Source organism: Phascolarctos cinereus, unplaced genomic scaffold, assembly GCF_003287225.1.
Source record: "Phascolarctos cinereus isolate Bilbo 61053 unplaced genomic scaffold, phaCin_HiC Scaffold_9;HRSCAF=440, whole genome shotgun sequence".
NCBI classification, from domain to species: Eukaryota; Metazoa; Chordata; class Mammalia; order Diprotodontia; family Phascolarctidae; genus Phascolarctos; species Phascolarctos cinereus.
The window spans coordinates 196,669,826-196,689,932 of record NW_027556402.1 but is presented as its reverse complement, the minus strand read 5'-3'; the positions used below and the strand labels follow the sequence as shown (position 1 = coordinate 196,689,932).

Genomic DNA, 20,107 nt, shown 5'->3' with positions numbered 1-20,107 from the left:
TTAAGGCCTTCTTCAATATGGTAATACCAGTCCATCAGCAGACTTTTATGAAGCATTTCACTATATGCCAGTTATTGTGCCAAGAGCTCAGTATACCAAGAGAAAAAGCAAAATCATTCCTTGCCATGAATGGGAAAAGAGGGAGTGCAGAGCAGAAGCTCACACTCTTCTTTGATGAAGTAGAGTAGCATGAAGTGTGATCCTCCCCTGAAAAGATGGCAGACCTTTCCTACAGCATCTCTGCTGAGTGGGAGAATCAGGGAGTAGAAAGGTCATCTTGTGCAAGTGAGGACCCTTTTCCCCTGTATCATTTGGTGCCATTAGTACCCAGAATTAGTAAGGACTGATGGGTAACTCTGTATCTTATTGAAAATCTCTTGGAAAGCTTGAAAGGGTCATTGCTTATTAAATGGATCCATTCCACTAGAAACAATTTTTATTTCTTCTAGATTATTCCTCTATAGGGCTCTCTAGGTCCTGACCATGAGTACCCATTGTGCTCATTAGCATTCATCTGGTCAGTTGTATGTCCTCTTCCACATAATCACTTAGCCAAAGGAAAGATACTGATCCTTTAATCAACTAGAATCAAGCAACAATTTGGTTTGTTTACTTTAAAGCAGACTTGTAATGTGAGAATCTAACCTATGTTCTGTTTTTGTTTTTGTGGACTAGGCAACCTGTAACAAAAAATACATTTAGACATTACAGAGTTCTAGGAAAAGGAGGATTTGGAGAGGTGAGTAATGGGGGAGCTATTGTCAGCAACAATTCTTGAGAGATTGGAACAAAATGAAAATTGAACCTCAAAGCATCAGTTAGAATTAAAGTATTATGCCAGTATTGATTTAACTAATAAATATTCTTTGCTGCTAATTTTTTGATGAGCATCCCAAGACATTTGTGAAAATCATCATTGGATATTAATAAAAAAGCATTTGATAAGTATATAAAAATAGGTTTCATCATGCAAAGGACTCATTCCCTTATATCAGAGTGATTTCTCCTCACATGTCTCAAAAGAGTTATTCCCTCCCCCCCATTCATTCTCTGTTTAATCCATCGTGATTCAAGATTGTTCCATTTCTACAAAATATAGTTGTATAATAAAAACTTAACATATATACAGTCGGTCATTCAGCTTTGCTTACAATTGTAATTCTAGATTAGTTTGAACATACATATTTGTCACCGCAATCAGTAATTACTATAAAGATTGTGAATATAGCAAAATCTTTTTAAGAGACCTACCCCAAATCTGCGAAATATAGTCTCTTTACCAAGTACAAATATTCAGATCTTTTAGATAGTAGTCACTGTGGTTGTTAAGCATAGTTGATTGAGAAAGAAATGCCACTGTAATCTCCCAGTTGTTTTACAAAATATTTGTGACCATATTTAAAATACGTTTATTTGTTGATTGTTAAATGCCTTCTATCTGTAGAAGACCAATATACTAGGTGGCTGGGTGAAATAAAAAATTTAAGGTCCCGTCCCTCATAGAATTTACAGTCTAGTACATTACAGTCTAGCAAGGGAGAATAACATATATACAACAAATAATTATGATCTATTTAGAAATATATACCTTGACAGCAGTGTATGTTATGATTTGGAAAGTGCTTTCTCACAACAACTTTGTAACATTGGTAGGTCAGTTGTCATTTTACATTTGAGAAAACTGAGGCCCAGAATTTGATACATATTAAGTTATCAGAGCAGAGACTTGAGTCTTACGTCCTCTGACTCCAAGACCAGGGTTATGTTCATTACACTGTGCTGGATGACAAATTATAATACAAATAATACCTAATTGCATCCAAAAACAATTATGGTGTATGATACATGTGGACCTTCCACCTCCACAAAAGAGTAGATTGAGAGTGTTCCTTCATCTCTCTTCATTAGAATCCTGCTTGGTCTTTATAATTTTGTTATATTTACTTTTGATTTTTTTGGTATTGTAATTCTTTCCATTTACATTGTTGTATTACTATGTATATTATTTTCTTGACTCTGCTTACTTTTTTCTGCATCAGTTCAGATAGATCTTTCTGTCATTGGTTTTCATCACATGCATCATTTCTTATAGCACAGTAATATTCCATTACATTCATATACCACAGTTTGTTTAACTGTTCCCCAATTGATGGGCAGCTACTTTATTTCTGACTCTTAGTTATTACAAAAAGTACTGCTATAAGTACTTTGGCATATAGGGGTTTACTTTTTTTTATTGATAGCTTCCTTGGGATTTAAATCTATAATGTAGTCTTCTGGGTCAAAAGATATGGATTTGCATAATTCCAAATTGTTTTCTAAAATGGTTGTGCCATTTTACCACTCTACCAACAATGTATTAGTGTGCCTGTCTTTCCATAACCCTTCTAACATTGACTATTGCCATTTTATCATTTTTGCCAATTTACAGGTTGTGAGGTAAATCCTCAATGTTGTATTTATTTGCATTTGTATTTTTATTAATGATTTGGAGCATATTTTCATGTAGTTGTGAATATTTTGCAATTCTTCTTTTGAGAATTGTTTATTCCTATCCTTTGACCACTTATCTATTGGGGGAAAAGCTATTAGTTTTACACACACACACACACACACACACACACACACACACACACACACACGCAGAGAGAGAGGTGTGTCATACACACACATATAGTTGATATATCTTGGATACCAAACCCTTATCAGAGAAATGTGGTACAAAGATTTTTTTTCACATGTGACTACTTCCCATCTTGTCTTAGATGCATTAATATTGACTGTGCAGAAGGTTTTCAGTTTCATGTAGTCTAATTTATTGATTTTATCTTTTGTAATTGCCTCTGTCTCCTGTTTAATTAAGAATATATCTCCTACCTATAGCTGTGAGAGGTATATGATCTTTCTGATTTTTTTTTTCACAGTATGATGATAAATATTAAGGTCACATATCTATTTTGAATGTGTTGTAGAATATGGCTTAAGATGTTGGTCTAAGCCAGATTTCTGCCAGACTGCTTTCCAGTTTTCTTAGCAGTTCTCTGGTGTTGTTTTATCAAATAAGGAGTTTTTCCCTAGGTAATATATGTTTCTGCTTTATCAAATACTGAGTTATTGAGTTCTGTTGTTTTTGATTCTACCTTGTCTATTATGTTCCATTGACCTTTTGTATTTTTTAATCAATACCAGATGGTTTTGATGACTTCTGCTTTATAATACAAGTTTGAGATCTGGAAGTGATATTCTCCTTTTCATCCTTACTTCTTTTCATTATTTACCTTGATTTTTTTCTGTTGTTTTTCTAATGAATTTTGTTATTATTTTGTCAAGCTCTGTATAGTGTCTCCTTGGTAATTTGATTGACATGCATTAAAAGCATACACTAGTTTTGGTAGTATTGTAATTTTTATTATATCAGCATGGTCTACCCACTATTCTGCTAAGCTCTTTAAATTGTCCCTTGTTTCTTTAAGGAACACTTTTTTAATTGAATATGTACAGGTATTTTGTATGCTTTTGTAGGTCAATCCGCAGATGTTTTATGCATTTTATAATTATTTAGAACGTGATTTCCCTTTCTGTTGGGGCAGCTAGGTAGTAGATAGAGCACAAGACCTGGAGTCAGGAAGAGTTGAGTTCAAATCAGCCTCAGACAATTACTAGCTTTTGGAACCTGAGCCAGTCTCTTAACCTTTGTTTGTCTCAGTTTCCTCATCAAAATGAGGATAATGATAATAGCACCTACCTTTAAGGATTGTTGTAAGATTCAAATGAGATAATCATAAAAGCACCTACAGAGTACCTGCCATGTAGTAAATGCTATTAAAAATGTAGATGTTGATATTAATAATATAATACATGTAATTAATAATAACTATCACTAGGTATTATTACTTCTTGTGTTTTGTTATTGTTGCATAGAAGTGCTAGTGATTTTTGAGAATTTATTTTGTAGCCTGCAGCTTTGTTGACACTATTTTCTCAGTTAGTATCTTTACCGATTCCCTAGGATTTTCCAAGTAAAACATCACATCCTAAGCAGATAAAGACAGTTTTATGTCCTCTTTGCTGTCTTTATTCTGTCAATTCCTTTCTCTTATCTCGTTGCTATTGCCTGCATTTCCAGAGCTATCAAAGACTAGTGGAGAGAGTGAACGTCCTTACTTCACTCCCCTGTTTGTTGGAGAAGGTTCTAGTTTATCCTCAGTACATATCATGCTTACTTTTGGATTTAGATAGATGTTCTTTTATGCTATTAAAAAAAGTCCTTCTATGCCTACCTGTGCTTTGTAGGGTTTGTTTTGGTTTGGTTTTTTTTAGCATAAAAGAGTGTTGTAGTTTGTCAAAGACTTTTTCTGCATCTGTTGAGATGTTCATGTGGTTTGGGATGTTTTGGTTTTAAATATGGTTAATTATATTAATTGTTTTACTAATGTTGATTTATCCTTGCATCCCAGTTATAAATCCCACATGGTCATAATGAATGATTTCTTTGATAAATCATTGTCGTCTGAGAGGATTTTGTTTAAAATTTTAAAGTCAATGTTAATATATTGGCCTATAGTTTTCTTTGTGAGTTTATCTTTCTCTGTTTTAGGGTATTAGGAATATATCTGTCTCATAACAGGATTCTGGTAGTATGATTTCTTTTTCGATTTTTGAGAATAATTCATAAATTATTGGTACTAATTGTTCTTTAAAAGTTTTAATCCATCAGGACAAGGAGTTTTTTACTTTGGTAGTTCTTTTATGTTGTTCTTGTTCAGTCATTTCGTTGTATCTAACTTCATGACCCCATTTGGGGTTTTCTTGACAAAGATACTGGAATGGTTTGCCATTTCCTTCTCTAGCTCTTTTTACAGATAAGGAAACTTTGGCAAACAGGATTAAGTGACTTGCCGTCAGTCACACAGCTAAGTAAATGTTTGAGGCCAGATTTGAACTCAGGAAGATGAGTCTTTCCCTGGCACTCTATCCCCTGTACCACTTTGCTGCCTAAGTTCCTTTATGGCCAGCTCTATTAACTTTTCTGAGATTAGATTATTTCAGATCTCTATCTGGTCTTCTAATAGTTTATATTTTTGAAAATATTCCCATATTTCTTTTGTTAACTTGTAACTGCACATAATGTGCTGTGATTATTATTTTTATTTCTTCTAGTTTTGCCATGGCATTAGAAAGAGGGAGGGAGACTACAGTTTGGGTTGTTTTGTTTTGTTTTTTGTTTGGTTGAGTTTTTTTTAATCTTTTTATTTATTTATTTATTTAGTTTGGTAAGCCTTTGTTGGATTCTTGGTTCTTCTAGTGCAACCTTGGCTGCCTGTACTGTGGGAAGTAGGGGAGGGGTGCTGAATGAGTTCATGGTCAGTGAGGGTCAGTTCATGAATTTTTATGTTATTTTTATTTAACCTTCTTTTGGATTCTTTGTGTCATAAACCATGAGGACAGCTGAAATTGCTTTATATTTGGTACATACTTTCTGTCTTGGAGAGATTTGAGAAGTCAAGGGAATCAGAGGAAATATCTAGTCTTCCATCTTGTTTCTCATATGACCCAGAGGACTTCACAGATATACTCTCCGTAATCCAAGTGAAAAACACTCATTCCATGAGAACCTCAGATGACAATAGTGGCTCCACCTTGACTAAGAAACTTTACCCCTTCAGGCCTCAGTTTCCTCATTTATAAAATGAGCAGCTTAAGGTCTTGTCTGGCACTATAATTTCATGATTCTTTGCTGAATTTGTCAGGAATGTGTTTTGACGTGCTAAGAAATGGGACAGTATAGTTTATTCTTTTTTTTTTTTGAGGGTCATAAGTTGGCATTTATTAAGTTGAAGAACAGATTATGAAGGGGGTGGGGGGCACATTCATAACAAAGTCCAAGGTGGAGCCCTAAGGGAGAGGGAAGAAGGAAGGAGACAAGGAGAGGAGGGCCTGTCCTCTGTGTCTGCTCCAGACAGGGTTGATCCTGATTTCTGAGCCTTGGTCCAGGGCACACAATGAAACACAGGATAGGTTGGAGTTCCAGGGACTACAGGTTTAGGAAGACATCGAGGGGTGGCCAGAGTTACACATCCAACCGGGGGTGGGGGCTGGGATTCTCCTTGGATCAGCAGCACCACTTCCTTGTAGGAACTGGAGCATAGTGATGAGTTCCATCCCACTTATTTCAGCTCTTATGAAACATTCTTGTAGTTAAAGTCTTTGTGCTCAAGAATCCTTTCATCGCCTCCCTAACCTCTCGTACTCTGCTTCTAGTTTCTTTGAACACCCATCCAACGCGTAAGCTGCTGCTCCAGAGCTGCTACTTGCTCCTCACTTAAAGTGATCTGATCCAGACAAGGCTGAAGGGCCGCATATCTCTGGTTTAAGTCCTTTAGGTTTCCACTTAGGTTTACTGCAACATCTTTCATTTCTAGATACTTCAAGCTAGTCAGTTTGTTCATATTTTCCAGTTTATAGTCTTCACTGGTGGCTATCAGCTCGCCTGTTAGGTACGTGGCCATTTTGGAGAACATATCCTGACACAGCTCCATGACGTCTGCCTTGGCAGGCTCTGTGGTCTCTACCACAGCATTGTCTAGGCCAGGGAAGGGAAGAAAGAGAAAGGATGTAAGGAAGGATGAGGATGGGGAAGGGGGAAGGGAGGGCAGTAGAGAAAAACAGTTGTATTCTTTAAACATGGAGTCACTATGTAAGGTCAGCATTTATTGATACAGATTTCCAGCCATCTCAAAATTTTAGCACAGTACTACAAATAAAGCAGGACTGAGTCAGTGAATATTCGTGGAGCACTGACTTTTTTATCTCTGCACAGAATCCTGAAGTATTTGACTTGCATGACTCCTCATTACCAGAAGAATGGAAAGATTGGTTGAGATGGAATTATCTGCATAGAGATGGTAATTAAACCCATGGGAACTGATAAAATTACTGAGAGAATATTAATGGAGAAGAGAAGAGGGCCTAGGACAGAACCTTGTAGAAACAGGAAGTGTGTTATGGATAATGAGACAGCAAAGGAAAATGGAGAGAGTGTTCTGAGAAGTAGGTGGAGAACCAGGAAAGAGTAACAGGAGCACAAGTATGTTCTTACTGAATATGTGAGATGTGCTCAAGGCACAATACACAGAATCTAGATCACCAATTTTTTACCATTCACAGAAGGATCTAGGAAGATCTGTATTGGAAGACCCCAGAAACTATCCCAAAGAAATGGTGTTTTAAGGATGTCTTTCCAGGATCTAGCAGCCCCTTTGTACCACTCATGGTGGTGATACTAAAGAAGAATAGAAAAATACAGTTGTATATAAATGACTGGACTACAAACAAGAAAACTTCTGTGACAGGAAGCAGTCACATAACACCTGCATGTACTCTTAACCCAAAAAAAAGGCCATTCATTCATTACATGCCATCAGGGATTTCCAGAAGCAGGCTCCCCCAAACCTCCGTATGGGTTGGTGGCAGGCACGCTCTCCTGTGTGTACTTCTGAGGCTGGGCCCTTATGGGTTAGTCCCCCCTCATGTTAGAAAAAAAAGTAAGATAGCAATAATAATTTTTCTTATATATTCCTTTTCAAAAATGATGTAATAGTCTATGTAAATTCTGACCTCACCTCGTTTTAAGAAAAATTAAAGCAAATTCTGGGAGGAAAAAGAGATATATAAGCTAGTGGGATTGATTCATGGGGAATATTTCACAAGAGTTTTAAATATGTAGACAGTGCATATGAAATAAGATTCTCTATAGGGGCAGCTAAGTGGCACAGTGGATAGAGCACTGACCCTGAAGTCAGGAAGACCCGAGTTCAAATCCAGCCTCAGACCAAACACTTGACGCTTACTAGCTGTGTGACCCTGGGCAAGTCACTTAACCTCATCTGACTAAGCGGGGGGGAAAAAAGATTCTGTATAGAAGTTTTCACCAGTTGACTGAATTGTCATTGTTGCTTTCTGTAGTATAATGATGATACTGTTATCTTAGTGAAATGAGGCCTTGTAACCTGAAATTTTCTTGAATCAGTACGGTGGCTTGTATATTCCATTCATTTTTTATTAAAATTCTTGCTCTCTTTATTTCTTGTGGTCTTGACTTACTGTCTCAAAAATACGTGGACCTGTACAAAGCTAATTTGTGTGGTTCTGTGTCTGTACATCAGCAGATCTCCTTAGACTTGATTTCTTTGGTCTTCAAAAAATTTGTCTTTGATATCTTTCAAATGGATAAACTTTATGAAGTCATATACTTAAATGTATACACCATCTCATTAAATACAGAAGTGTAAGCAGCCTAATCAGTATAAGGTATAGCATCTAGATTTCCACCCTCATAGAGGACTCTTATTTTTCTGTAGTCTTCTTTGCAGTATTTTCCTGTTATTCCTGTGGTATTTCCAAAGTTAGCTCTTTTTTTATTAAAACTTTTTGTTTTGAAGTTAAACAACAGAAGATCCTTTCCATAGACAAAGCAGAACATTAAGAGGATTACATATGAATTTCATACTACTTGCTTTTTCCCAAACTGTCCTGCTTATTTGTGTTTCTTTCTGAATGTCCTTCTTTTCTTGTTAGTGCATTCATTGTCATCATGATTACTAATTCCACTGTCTCCAGCACCCTCTCCCCAATTATCCTTGAGAAAGAATTGGGGGAGGGGCAGCTAGGTGGCACACTGGATAGAGCACCAGCCCTGGATTCAGGAGGACCTGAGTTCAAATTTGGCCTCAGACACATAACACTAACTAGCTGTGTGAGCCTGGGCAAGTCACTTAACCCCATTGCCTCGCCAAAAAAAGAAAAGAAAAGAATTGGTGGGGAAATCCTTATAATAAATAAACATAGTTTTTCTCAGGGGTGGGTAAAATGCTTCATGATACATCTTGTAGAAAAAATACGATTGGCCATTGCTTTCATCAGAGTTTTCGTAGAGTCAAAGTTGCTTTTCTTTACAGTGTTGTCCTGGTTCAGTGTCAGTTATGCAATCCAGGATTCTGTAAACTCTTTCGTCATTTCTTATGGTTCAGTAACATTCTGTTTCATTCATGCGTCGTGGTTTGTTCAGCCAGTTGTCCTAAGAAGCATTTCTTTGCTTTTTCCTTTTCTTTTTTAAATTTCCCCTTCAGATTCAAGAAGTTTGTTTTGCTTGTGGGTTTCCTCCCCAGCTTGATCCTTCATTTTAAAACCTCTCCCACATCCCAACTTGTTTCTTTGTTGGGTTTAATGTATTTTAGGGTTTTTTAAAGGCAGTTGGGGTTAAGTGACTTGCCTAGGGTCACACAGCTAAGCGTCAAGTGTTTAGTCTGAGGCCGGATTTGAACTCAGGCACTCCTGACTTAAGGGCTGGTGTTCTCTCCACTGCGCCACCTAGCTGCCCTGGGTTTGATGTATTTCTACAGAATGTGTTGAGCCCTCCTCTTTTTGTCCATCCCAAATGAGTGGAGTTCTGCCCACTTTTCTAGTCACTTCTCCATGTTTGTAGTCTTCTCATAGAGCCGGTTATGAGAAATAGCAAGTTCATCCCACACACACCTTCCTTCTTTCTCCTCCTTTGTACACTAATGTATTCCTCCCTGTCTTCTCTTTCCCCTTTTTAAACCCCTAAACAGAACCAATCTATCATCTAGGACCTCTGTGTTTCTTATTTAACTCCCTCAATACTCTTTGAAGACATTAAGGTTCTGAAGGGACACTCATTTCTCTTCCTCATTGGAATGTTTATACTGTCTCATCCTATAGCTTCTTCTAGTTACTCAAATTTATGTTTTAAAATTTCTTTGGACTCTTGTTTTTGCATTTCAGAGTTTCTAAATTTCCTCTGGTCTTTTCATCAGAAATAATTGACCATCCTTCATCCCATTAAAGATCTGTTTTTTTCCCTTTCGGCTAATACTGATCTTTACAGGGTAAGTTAATCTTCATTAAGCCTGTGTATCTTTTGCTTTTTGGAATTTTTTCCCCCAAGATTTTATTTTATGTAAAATGGTCCTGTGTGAATCCTGACTGTAGTTCCTTGGTACTTGAACAACTTTTTGAAATCTTGTAGCATATTTCCTTTGGTGGGATAGCTCTGGATTTTGGATAACACATTACTGGGACTTTTCCTTTGGGGATTTATTTCAAGAGGTGATCGACAGATTCTTTCTATCTTTGTTTTCTGATTCTAATAGGTCTGAGTGTTTTCATTTGTGATTTTTTAAAATATAATGTCTAGGCTTTTTGGTTTTTTTAGTTGTAGTTTTCAGGGAATCCATTGAGTCTTAAATTATCTCTCCCTGACTTTTTTTCAGGTCATTTCTTTATTTATGTGAAATATCTTACATTTTCTTCTATTTTTAAATTTTGTTCTAGTATTTCTTGCTCTCTCATGGAGTCAATTGATTTCTATTCTATTCAGATTTTATCCATTTGTTGGGTAACGTTTGGCTCTTTCCCTTCTAAGCTATTTATTGTCCTTTTGGTTCTTTGCTCCCAAGCTTTTATCTCATTTATTTCTTACTTCATTTCTTCTATGTATTCATGTCATCCTTGTGGAAGATGTATTGTTTTCTTTGAGGCTTTGCTTGCAGTTGTTGCAGAGACTAATTTTTTTATACTGGTTGATGTTTTCTTTAATTTACTCATCTCTCCAGCTTTAGTTCCTGAGTTAGAACTCCCACTTTCTCTCAGGGCCAGACTCTGCCACTTTTAGGTGGGGTTGTTGGCCCTGATTGCTTTCATCCGGGGTCCCCTGAATGCTTGCTTAACCTCTTCTGTGGTTAGGACCCCCTGAATCTTTGAGGTTCAGAGTGGTAGATCTTCAGGGCTTTCTGACCACTGTGGGATTTTCTAAGAGGAGCCTTCTGCACTTTCTGTCTCTAGACACAGAGTGCTGCAGGTTATACGTATCTCTGGTCCAATAGTGTGGGGACGCCAGATCTACGTGCCGAGGCTGGCAATAACTTTGCCGACTAGCCTGTTTCCTGTTGCCCGTGGCCTTCTGGCTGGTTTTATGATTCGTTTGGATTTCTTGATCATTATTTGGTTCGATGAATTTTTCTGTTTGTGGGCCTCCTGTTTAGGCGTCCATCTTGTCCAGAAACCTCACCTCACGTTTCTTGTGGTAACGCTGATTTCTTATTCATGGGTAAAAGACTCTTATTCAATTTGATAAGAACGTGCTAGACACTGAGCTTAGGTATTAAGGAAATAAAGATGAAAATGAAAACAGTCCCTACTCGCAAGGAAGCTATATTCTAATGGACAGATTACATACAGTTTGTATTAATGTGTACCATTGATGGTCTAGCTATCTGTTATACCTGAGGCACGTTTCTCCCTAGGGAAGGTGGAGCTTTTTAAAAAGGGCCTGACTATGCTTCCATTAGTCCCTTGCTCTGGCATCCTTGAGGTTTTTTTTTTTTCCAGGAAGGGAGGGCTGCGTAGGGCACTTTTCCAGATGAAGAGTTTGAAATGCTTCCTTTTTAGCATTGTTGGAGGAGGGGGGGAAATTTTTTCAAATATAAGTGTTTCTCCTTTGTTTAGCAATTCATTCCAGTCCTGATCTTGCGATTAGCAATCTAGTTCTTTGGTATCCCTGAAGTACATTTCTCTCAAAAGTGGAGGTAAAATCTTTGCCTTTGACTCTACTAGTCTCCTCCTTTGATATACTTGAGATATGTTTCAGGATGAGAAAGGAAGCCAGGAATTTGTGAAGGGGACTTTCTAACATGAGGAAGTTAATGCACTTCTTTTGGATAGCTATGGAAGAGGAGCTAGGGATTGTCTGATGTATGGATCATAAAGATATCTGTTGTCTCCATCCATAACCTTGCCACAGATGGTTCAGTTCTCTGGTAGACGTGTGACACACTTGTTCTCACTAGAAAGAGAGCTTTGAAGGGGATTTTTGGTTTGAGGAGGTTGGCACACTTTTGAAACTGGTAGATTTCTTTGACTCTCAGTGGTCTTGTGCTAGAGAGGCTGTAGTGGCTGGAGTTCCCAGAAGAAGAAGACCCCTGCCCTCAAGGAGACTCCCATCTGACCAGCCAGAAACACGAGATTGGGAGCAACTATGTATAGGTGTGGGTACTCTCCCCTCAGATCAACCATCAGTAGCATCACAAATCCATCACTGATGCTGGGGGCTGCTGCTGGACCGGTTTGAAGGCAAAAGAGAAAGAGATGGAGCAAAGGACTTTTCAGGGCAGATGTTAGATATTATGCCCTACCACCATACCTCTAATCTGGTTTCTCCTGACATACATACATACATACATACATACACACACACATATACACAAACATACATACATACACATATACACACATACATATACACATACATACACACGTACATATACACATACATACACACGTACATATATACATATATACTATATACATATATACTATATACATACACACATATATATATACATATATATATATATATATATATATATATATGTATGTATGTATGTATCTGCTTTCTCTTACACAACCATTCTCCGCAATTGGGATGCCAGGCAGTATTAATTATTATGTTTCTTGCTTAAGAAATCACATTTTCCCCCTATTTGCCTCCCTGGACTTCAGTTTCTTTATTCATAAAATGAGGGTAGGTGTTAAATAAATTATCTCTATGGGATTCATTACAGCTCTGATTCTAGGACTTAATGTAAGTTTTATGAATCCCAATAAAAATGTTCTAGGAACAAAACTCCTTTTTCCTGCCTCTCCCAAACTAAATGTATTGGAGGTTGACATGAATATTTTAGCAAGTTGTAATTGTTATGAGGAAAAGAGACACTTTTTAAAGACACCAGGGTCAAGACTTAAATTGTAGATTAAATTGAACACATTCAGTTTTTACTTGAAACAAATAAACTATTATGATTAGATAGGTGTTAGATTAGATTAAAAGTGACTTCTGAAGTCTCTTCTAGCTTAGTGTGATTTTTCAACTCGTTGCTTTTTTTGCTGTGTTATCAGTATGGTTATAGAAATTTATCTATTTGAAACAAGGAATTCCTGTAAAAATTATGTGGAACCCATCCAGTGCAAAGAAATATTTAGGACATTGAAGACCCAAGTATGCTTCACACTAGAAAGAGAGCTAATAAAAGTGGTGTCAAATTTGACTAGAGCTAAGCAGAACAAATAAGCTCCTGCCCAAATGAGAATCAATTTCCTTTTTTTTCTTTCAAGCTTATCTCTGAAAAGTTATCAAGGCCTCATACATACCATTAAATAAGTTCATTGATTACTTCTCAAAGATCTTTGACAAATTTGACTTGTCCACCATGCCCTTTAAAAACTTGTTACTAGGAAGTCTTATAATCTTACAAGAGCCAATCAACCTTGCTACTTAAACCTCATCTGCCCCTTCTACCCCTCTAATTGGAGAACAGAGTCATAAACTCTGTTTAAGAAATAAGGATAAGTTAGACGTCGCTTCATTTCCCACTCAGCAGTACTCATTTTGGACTAATTTGGCTCATCTACAACCATGCCCCTCCACTGGGTGCCTTCCTTTTCCCCCTTCTCCCCTTTTAGCTTTCTATGTTTGTTATCTTTGCCCTTTGGATTGTAAGCTTCTGGAGGGCAGGAACTCTTTTTTTCTTATTTGTATCCTTCACACTTAGCACAGTGCCTAGCACATAGTAAGCACTTTATGTTATTGGCTAACAGAATGATTTTATATTTGCATTTAAATGGCCCCAAATCAATGTCTATATTTGAGCATCAAAAGATGAGTACTTTTCTCGTAACTGGTCAGAGTCCTGAATATAGGCTATAATATATGCATTGATTGTCTATATATAATGCCTAACAATCTGTTTTCAAACTTGGAAACCTTCCAGTATGTTATTGTCCTCATAGATTCTACTTCATTCTTGTTATCTTCCAAAAGACAGATCTAAATTATCTGGTTTTAAAAGGTCATAAGACTTAAATGGAATCAATTCCTGAAAAATAGATTTCCAAGTAATTCTTCCAATATTATTGAAGTTCTTTCTTTGCCTTAATATTAAATTCAATAAACATTTATTTAGGAGCTACTACACTGCAAGGCTCCAGGGATAAAGGCTAGAAAACACAACCTTTGTTCTAAAGGGTTACATTCTGTGAGTTAGAGAGTCAGGCACATTTGCACAGAAAGAAACAGAATTTGATGAAAGCACAAATAACTAGGGGCTCAGGAAAGGCTTTCTCTGTTCAGTGCACCTGAGCTATGTATGATGGTGGACTGACTGGCCGTTGAAGGCACAGAGTTAAACAGAGTGAATTCCTGGTATTCAAGCCAGCCTGTGCCAAGACAATATGGATGGAGGTGGAGTGTGAAAGAAAAAGACCAATTTGACTGAAGCACAGAGTGCATGATGGGCAGGATGGAGGGAAGGAAGTATCCTGTGAAATGTCCGGAACAGGAGAGGAGCTAGCCAGACTGAAAGACTTTCGATGAGTAATTTGTATTTAATCCTAGAGGCAGTAGACAATTACTAAAGTAAAAATGTATTGACTTTTTTATCTTGGCAATTTTTGCTTTTTCACTTAATGTAATTTAAATTTAAAATAATAATTCACATTTATATAGCATATTCCTTCAGTTACCCTTTGAGGGAGACAATTCACATTTTATCCCCATTTTATTAGTGAGAAAATTGTGGTTGAAGGAGGTTGTGATTTACTTACAGGTATATTCTAAGCAGTATCAGAGATGGGGCTCAAATGCTAGTCTTCTGACTTCAGACCTAGTCACCAGCTTAGAGTCTTGGAAAGTATAATGAGTTCAAAAAATATACCATTTTAAAATTTAGTATGTCTTTGTAGCCTGCTTGCAGATTTCTGATGATCTTGATTGGATTTTTCTGTTCTTCATTGCTTTAGATGGATTCAGAAGAGAGAAGAAATTTTTAAATAAAATTTTAAAAATAAAATTAACAGAATAAAAGATCATTTTAGACTAGAAAACATCAGAAGCATATGAAGCTCTTTTTTTTTTTCGCTCTTAGGTATGTGCCTGCCAAGTACGGGCAACAGGAAAAATGTATGCTTGTAAAAAGCTGGAAAAAAAGAGAATTAAGAAGAGGAAAGGAGAATCTATGGCATTAAATGAAAAGAGAATTTTAGAAAAAGTGCATAGTAGGTTTGTAGTAAGTATCTCTTTTTTCGATCTTATAAAGTATAAATAATGTTAATTGTTTGGTTCATCTACAGCAGTGATGTCAAATTCCAATAGAAAACAGGAACCACTAAGCCATATGAAAACAACCCCAGAAGCCACAAATTACCTTGCTTTAAAATGTAATGTTATCTATGTTTTATTGTTTTTGTTCATTTGTTTCAGTTGTGCCTGACTCTTCATGACCCCATTTGGGTTTTTCTTGACAAAGATACTGGAGTAGTTTGCCATTTCCTTCTCCAGCTTGTTTTATAGATGAAGAAATTGAAGCAGAATAGGGTTAAGTGACTTGCTCAGGGTTACACAGGTAGTGAGTGGCTGAGGCCAGATTTGAACTCAGGAAGATGTATCTTCCAGGCTCCAGGCCTGGCACTCTATCCACTGTGCTACCTACTTGCCCCATATTTTATTGTATTTTTATTTACTTTGTTAATTATCTCCTAGATAAATTTTTATCTGGTTTGGGCCTCACTTGCAGGCTGCATACGGCATTTTTGACATATATGACTCTACATTATTTCTATCAAAAACCTACTACTGAACTGACTAGTTCAGTTTCTTCGGTCATAGCCCCGTTTTTGGAAATCACAGTATTTTTGTGAGCTCATGTTCATTTTTAGCATCTTGTATTATCAACATGTCAATAACAGTGGTATACTTTTATGTTTAATTTTTTATTTTTATAAACAGTTTATCCATTTTATACTTGCTCAAACTTCTTTAGATTTCCTTTTAACAAACAAAACTGCACTGATCTTTTGGTCTTTATGTATCATTTTTAATGCTAATTAGGAATATCATTCATTAATAATTATACATTTTTTTCAAGGTGAAAGATTCTATTTAGAAATTTTTATTTAGAATCTACTACATGTTTATATGGGTAAAGTTAGATAGTCATCATAGTTCTTTTTCATTAGAATAATAGGGTTGAATGTTTCAGTTTTTTTAAATATCATTATTTTGGTTTTTAGGGACAGCCTTTACTCTAGGTTTTTTTACTTGATGCCCTATTACTATATTGATGTTGCTTTTGTAATTTATGAATTTGTATGTGTGGTTAAAAATATCACATTGTGGGGCAGCTAGGTAGCGCGGTGGTTAGAGCACCGGCCCTGGATTGAGGAGGTCCAGAGTCCAAATCCGGCCTCGGACACATAACACTTACTGTGTGACACTGGGCAAGTCACTTAACCCCATTGCCTAGCCAAAAAAAAAAATCACATTGAGATATTTTCAATACTGTGCCTAATCTTGCCATTAAGAAATGGTTTGGCACTGTAAAAGCTAGATGACATGGATTCTAGAACCTTAAAAATGCTCCCTAAAAATAAAACCATATACCTCATTTTCATTTTAACATAGATTTTGTTGAGGAGTGTTGGTTGGAGAGAATCCAGAAACACAGGATATATATGATTTTCTTTCTTTCAGACATCACCTAAACATAAATGACCTAAAATGTCATTTAAGATTTAATATTCTAATCTTATGCAGTTATCTTATTTTTAATTAAGTTGTTGGAGTCAACATGGTGCTATAAATGCTATACTTGAAGTCAGAAGACCTAGGTCAAAACATGGCCCTGTGACCTTAGGCAAAAATTTGCTTAACCTCTCTGAGCATCAGAGGTTTGTAAAATGAGGACACTCATATTATACCTGAATTACTTTGCCACATAGAGTGATAGAGATGATTAACTGTATGTAAAATGCCTTATCAAGCTTATAATGCTGTGTAACTATGCTATTAGTGATAAGATATTCTCTTAGAAATTTTTCTGAACATTCACATATCTTAATTTGCTTTTTCTGCAGCCATTGCTTTAATGGAAATTAGCTGATCGAAAATATAGCTTGTTAAATAACTAAGAGTCTGTAATCTAAGTTGAATTTTTTTTTTTACAACGCACAAGTAATTTTGTTTGATTAAATTTATTTTCTCTACTTAAAGCCGGATGACTTAATTTCCTTTGTACTTGCCACTACCATAGAGCCTGGAAATTTCTCCTTTCTACTGAATTCATCATGCTTGTCAGTATTAATAAGAATAGTGGTATTTATCATTCAGTATTCAGCATAGCAAAAACTGTAGAGCTTATTTGTAAATTATGCTGGAAATCCCAGTCACCCAGTTTAGGAGAGTTGTTGGCTGGTTTCTTTCTGGCAAAGCTAGATAAGATTTTTGGTACAAATTATTAGCATCCACATTGGAAGGATTCTTATAAAAGTCTATAGACCACCGTAGATAGAGTGCTATACTTGCAGTCAAAACCATGTGAGTTCAAATCCTGCCTCAGACACCTAGTATCTATGTGACCCTGGACAAGATCCCACTTATTAAATGGGGATAATTATAGCTGCCTACCTCAGAGAATTGTTTTGAGCTTCAAATGGGATAATATAGAGAAAGTGCTTTGCAAACTTTAAAGTGTTCGTAAATTAAAGTAAGTGAGGACTATTACTATTTGTAATTCTTCCCTGTCTTTTCCTTCTTGTTTCTGCAACAAAACCAATTCCTTTTGATAAGAAACTAGTATGCTTTCTCCGCCTTTTTTTCCTTCTGTCTTTCAAAAAAATTCAAAAAGTATAAAATGTCTATCAGTCTTACATAGGTTCTCTTCAGTTTCTGCAGTTTGGGTGGCAGGTTGACCCAAAAAGATGGACTGAGAATTAAAGGAGTAAGTATTTCCTTCATCCCAGTGCCTCCCTTCTGTGAATTATCCCCAGTTATTCCTGTATATAGCTTGTTTATATGTCGAGGTTTGCATGTTGTCTCCCCCATCAGATGTGAGCTGCTGGAGGACAGGGACCGTTTTCTGCCTTTCTTTGTATCCCTGGCTTGCACAGTGCCTGGCACGCAATAGGTACATTAGGGAATATTGTTGACTGACTAGTAGCTATTGGTATTCTCAAAATGTGAGATTTATTGAATCAGTGTACTTCTAGAGGAACTAACCCGTGTCAGTATTGATTTCTCACCACATATAAAACCAGAAGATAAAAGTAAGTTGTAACTAAAGGAAAGGCTACCTTGCAGGCTCTCCTTGGAATTGAAGTTGGTTTTCCTATGTATCTGAAGGCAGCAAGAGACATCACTTCATGGGACACGTGGTCATTTCATGTTGCAGGGACCTTAATAAATGTTTACAAGAAAGCCACCATGAAAATATTGTAGATTACATTCCCAACAGTTGTTTAAATGTACAAAGAAGTAGAGAAAGTCTGTGAAGAATTTTATAAGACCCTCCACATTAAGTTGACATGTAATTTAATTTTCAGTCATTAGAATGCAATGGTGGGCGGTTTGATTCTAGATTAATAAAGAGACCTAAGGCAATATATGCCTTAGATTACACAAAAATATCATTCCTATATAGTGTTAATACTTTCTTCAAGAAGAGTCCTGAAGTGCTGAACTTGGTGAGTACCAACTATCCTAAGTAAAATGAAATATAGACTTTATCTTTCCAGAAACAGACTGGTTACCAATCTAGGAATAATTTCAGAATCATTTAACTGTATGCATTCAGGCCATCAGCTTGTTTAAAGCCAAAATCAAAATCATTACCAAATTATAAGAAAGAATAAAAGTGGAAACGAGATAACTTGCAATTAAAAACAATCCCAGCCTAAATGTTAGAAATATATATTGACCACAAAAAATAAGAAATGACCAAAGAGCACTCCTGCAGAATATCGCCATTTCTTTAGGAAGTGGAGTTGTAGTTAGTCATTGGCTATAACAGGGAGGCCAAAGAAGCCTAGAAACACGTCAGCTGTAAAATATTGGATGTACTTGCCACGCAAAGAAATTCCGTAGCAACGGCAACAATGGCTTAGATTGTGTTTATGAAATTGTACTGTGGAAGACAGAGGAAGACTGTGAGCAGTATCACTTCATGAAATTGTTAGAAGCAGTGTTGGGAAAAGCAGGTTTATAGGAATCTTAATTAAATTGCTTAAGCCAGACCATCCCTAGAGTCTTTAAGGACTCAGTTTATTAAGTATTTATTAAATGCCTACACTGTGCAAGACATTGTGATAAATGTTGAAGATACATTCACAAAGTACAATAGTTTTTCTCCTAAAGAATATTATGTTCTATAAGATGGAACTAGGAAAAAAACCAACAAATGGGAGGGAAATGTAAAAGATCTGCCTTGTGAGAAACTTATCCCCGTCGTCATAGTCCTGGTTATACATTGCAGGGAAATAGAAATGATTCCAAAGGAAACAAGACCAGGTGGTGCAGTAGACCAGACCATGTCTACTCAGTGGAGATCCGTCCTGGAAGCAAAACAGTTTTGAGGGTGGTGAGAAATCAGTTCTCAACATAACAACCGTCAAGGAGTTATTAGGTACCTTGTATATGCTAGTTACTAGACTAGGTCTTTGAATACGAAGATAAAAATGAAACAGGGGCTGCCCTCAAGAAACTTAAATTTTTATTGGAGGAGACATGGAAGTACAGAAAAAGTACAATGTGACTTGGTTGGGGAGAAGTACCAGCAGCTGAGGGAATTCAGAAAGGCCTCATATCCTTGATATATGAACTGAGCTTTGAAGGAAATTAAGGATTGTAAGAGACCTAGGTGAGAAGGGATCATATTCCAAGCACTGGGGACAGCCTGAACAAACTCACAGAGATGAGAGTCTTTGGCTTATTTTTTTGTTTTGTTTTTTTTTGGTGAGGCAATTGGGGTTAAGTGACTTGCCCAGGGTCACACAGCTAGTAAGTGTTAAGTGTTTGGCCTGAGGTCAGATTTGAACTCAGGTCCTCCTGACTCCAGAACTGGTGCTCTATCCACTGTGCCACCTAGCTGTCTCAAGATGGGAATCTTATGGGAACTGTAAGAAGACTGGTTTGGCTGGACCAAGGAGTCCTTGTAGGGGAGTATGGATATTAAGGTTGGAAAGATAGGTTGATGCCTGGTTT

The 20,107-nt window shown here is 36.6% G+C and overlaps 1 protein-coding gene across 8 annotated transcripts in view; it reads left to right on the top strand.

The window, feature by feature from the left end:
* GRK4 (G protein-coupled receptor kinase 4) overlaps positions 1–20,107 on the top strand; it is a 132,387-nt gene that overhangs the window by 64,317 nt on the left and 47,963 nt on the right. For 6 of the 8 annotated variants that reach the window (XM_020992167.2, XM_078148771.1, XM_078148773.1 and 3 more), the window contains 2 exons: positions 676–739; positions 15,000–15,140. In XM_020992167.2, coding sequence (XP_020847826.1) covers positions 676–739; positions 15,000–15,140 — 205 coding nt within the window. Of the gene's footprint in view, positions 1–675; positions 740–6,826; positions 6,906–14,999; positions 15,141–20,107 lie in introns of those variants that run through there. The other 2 variants (XM_020992171.2, XM_020992169.2) reach the window with 2 other exon arrangements.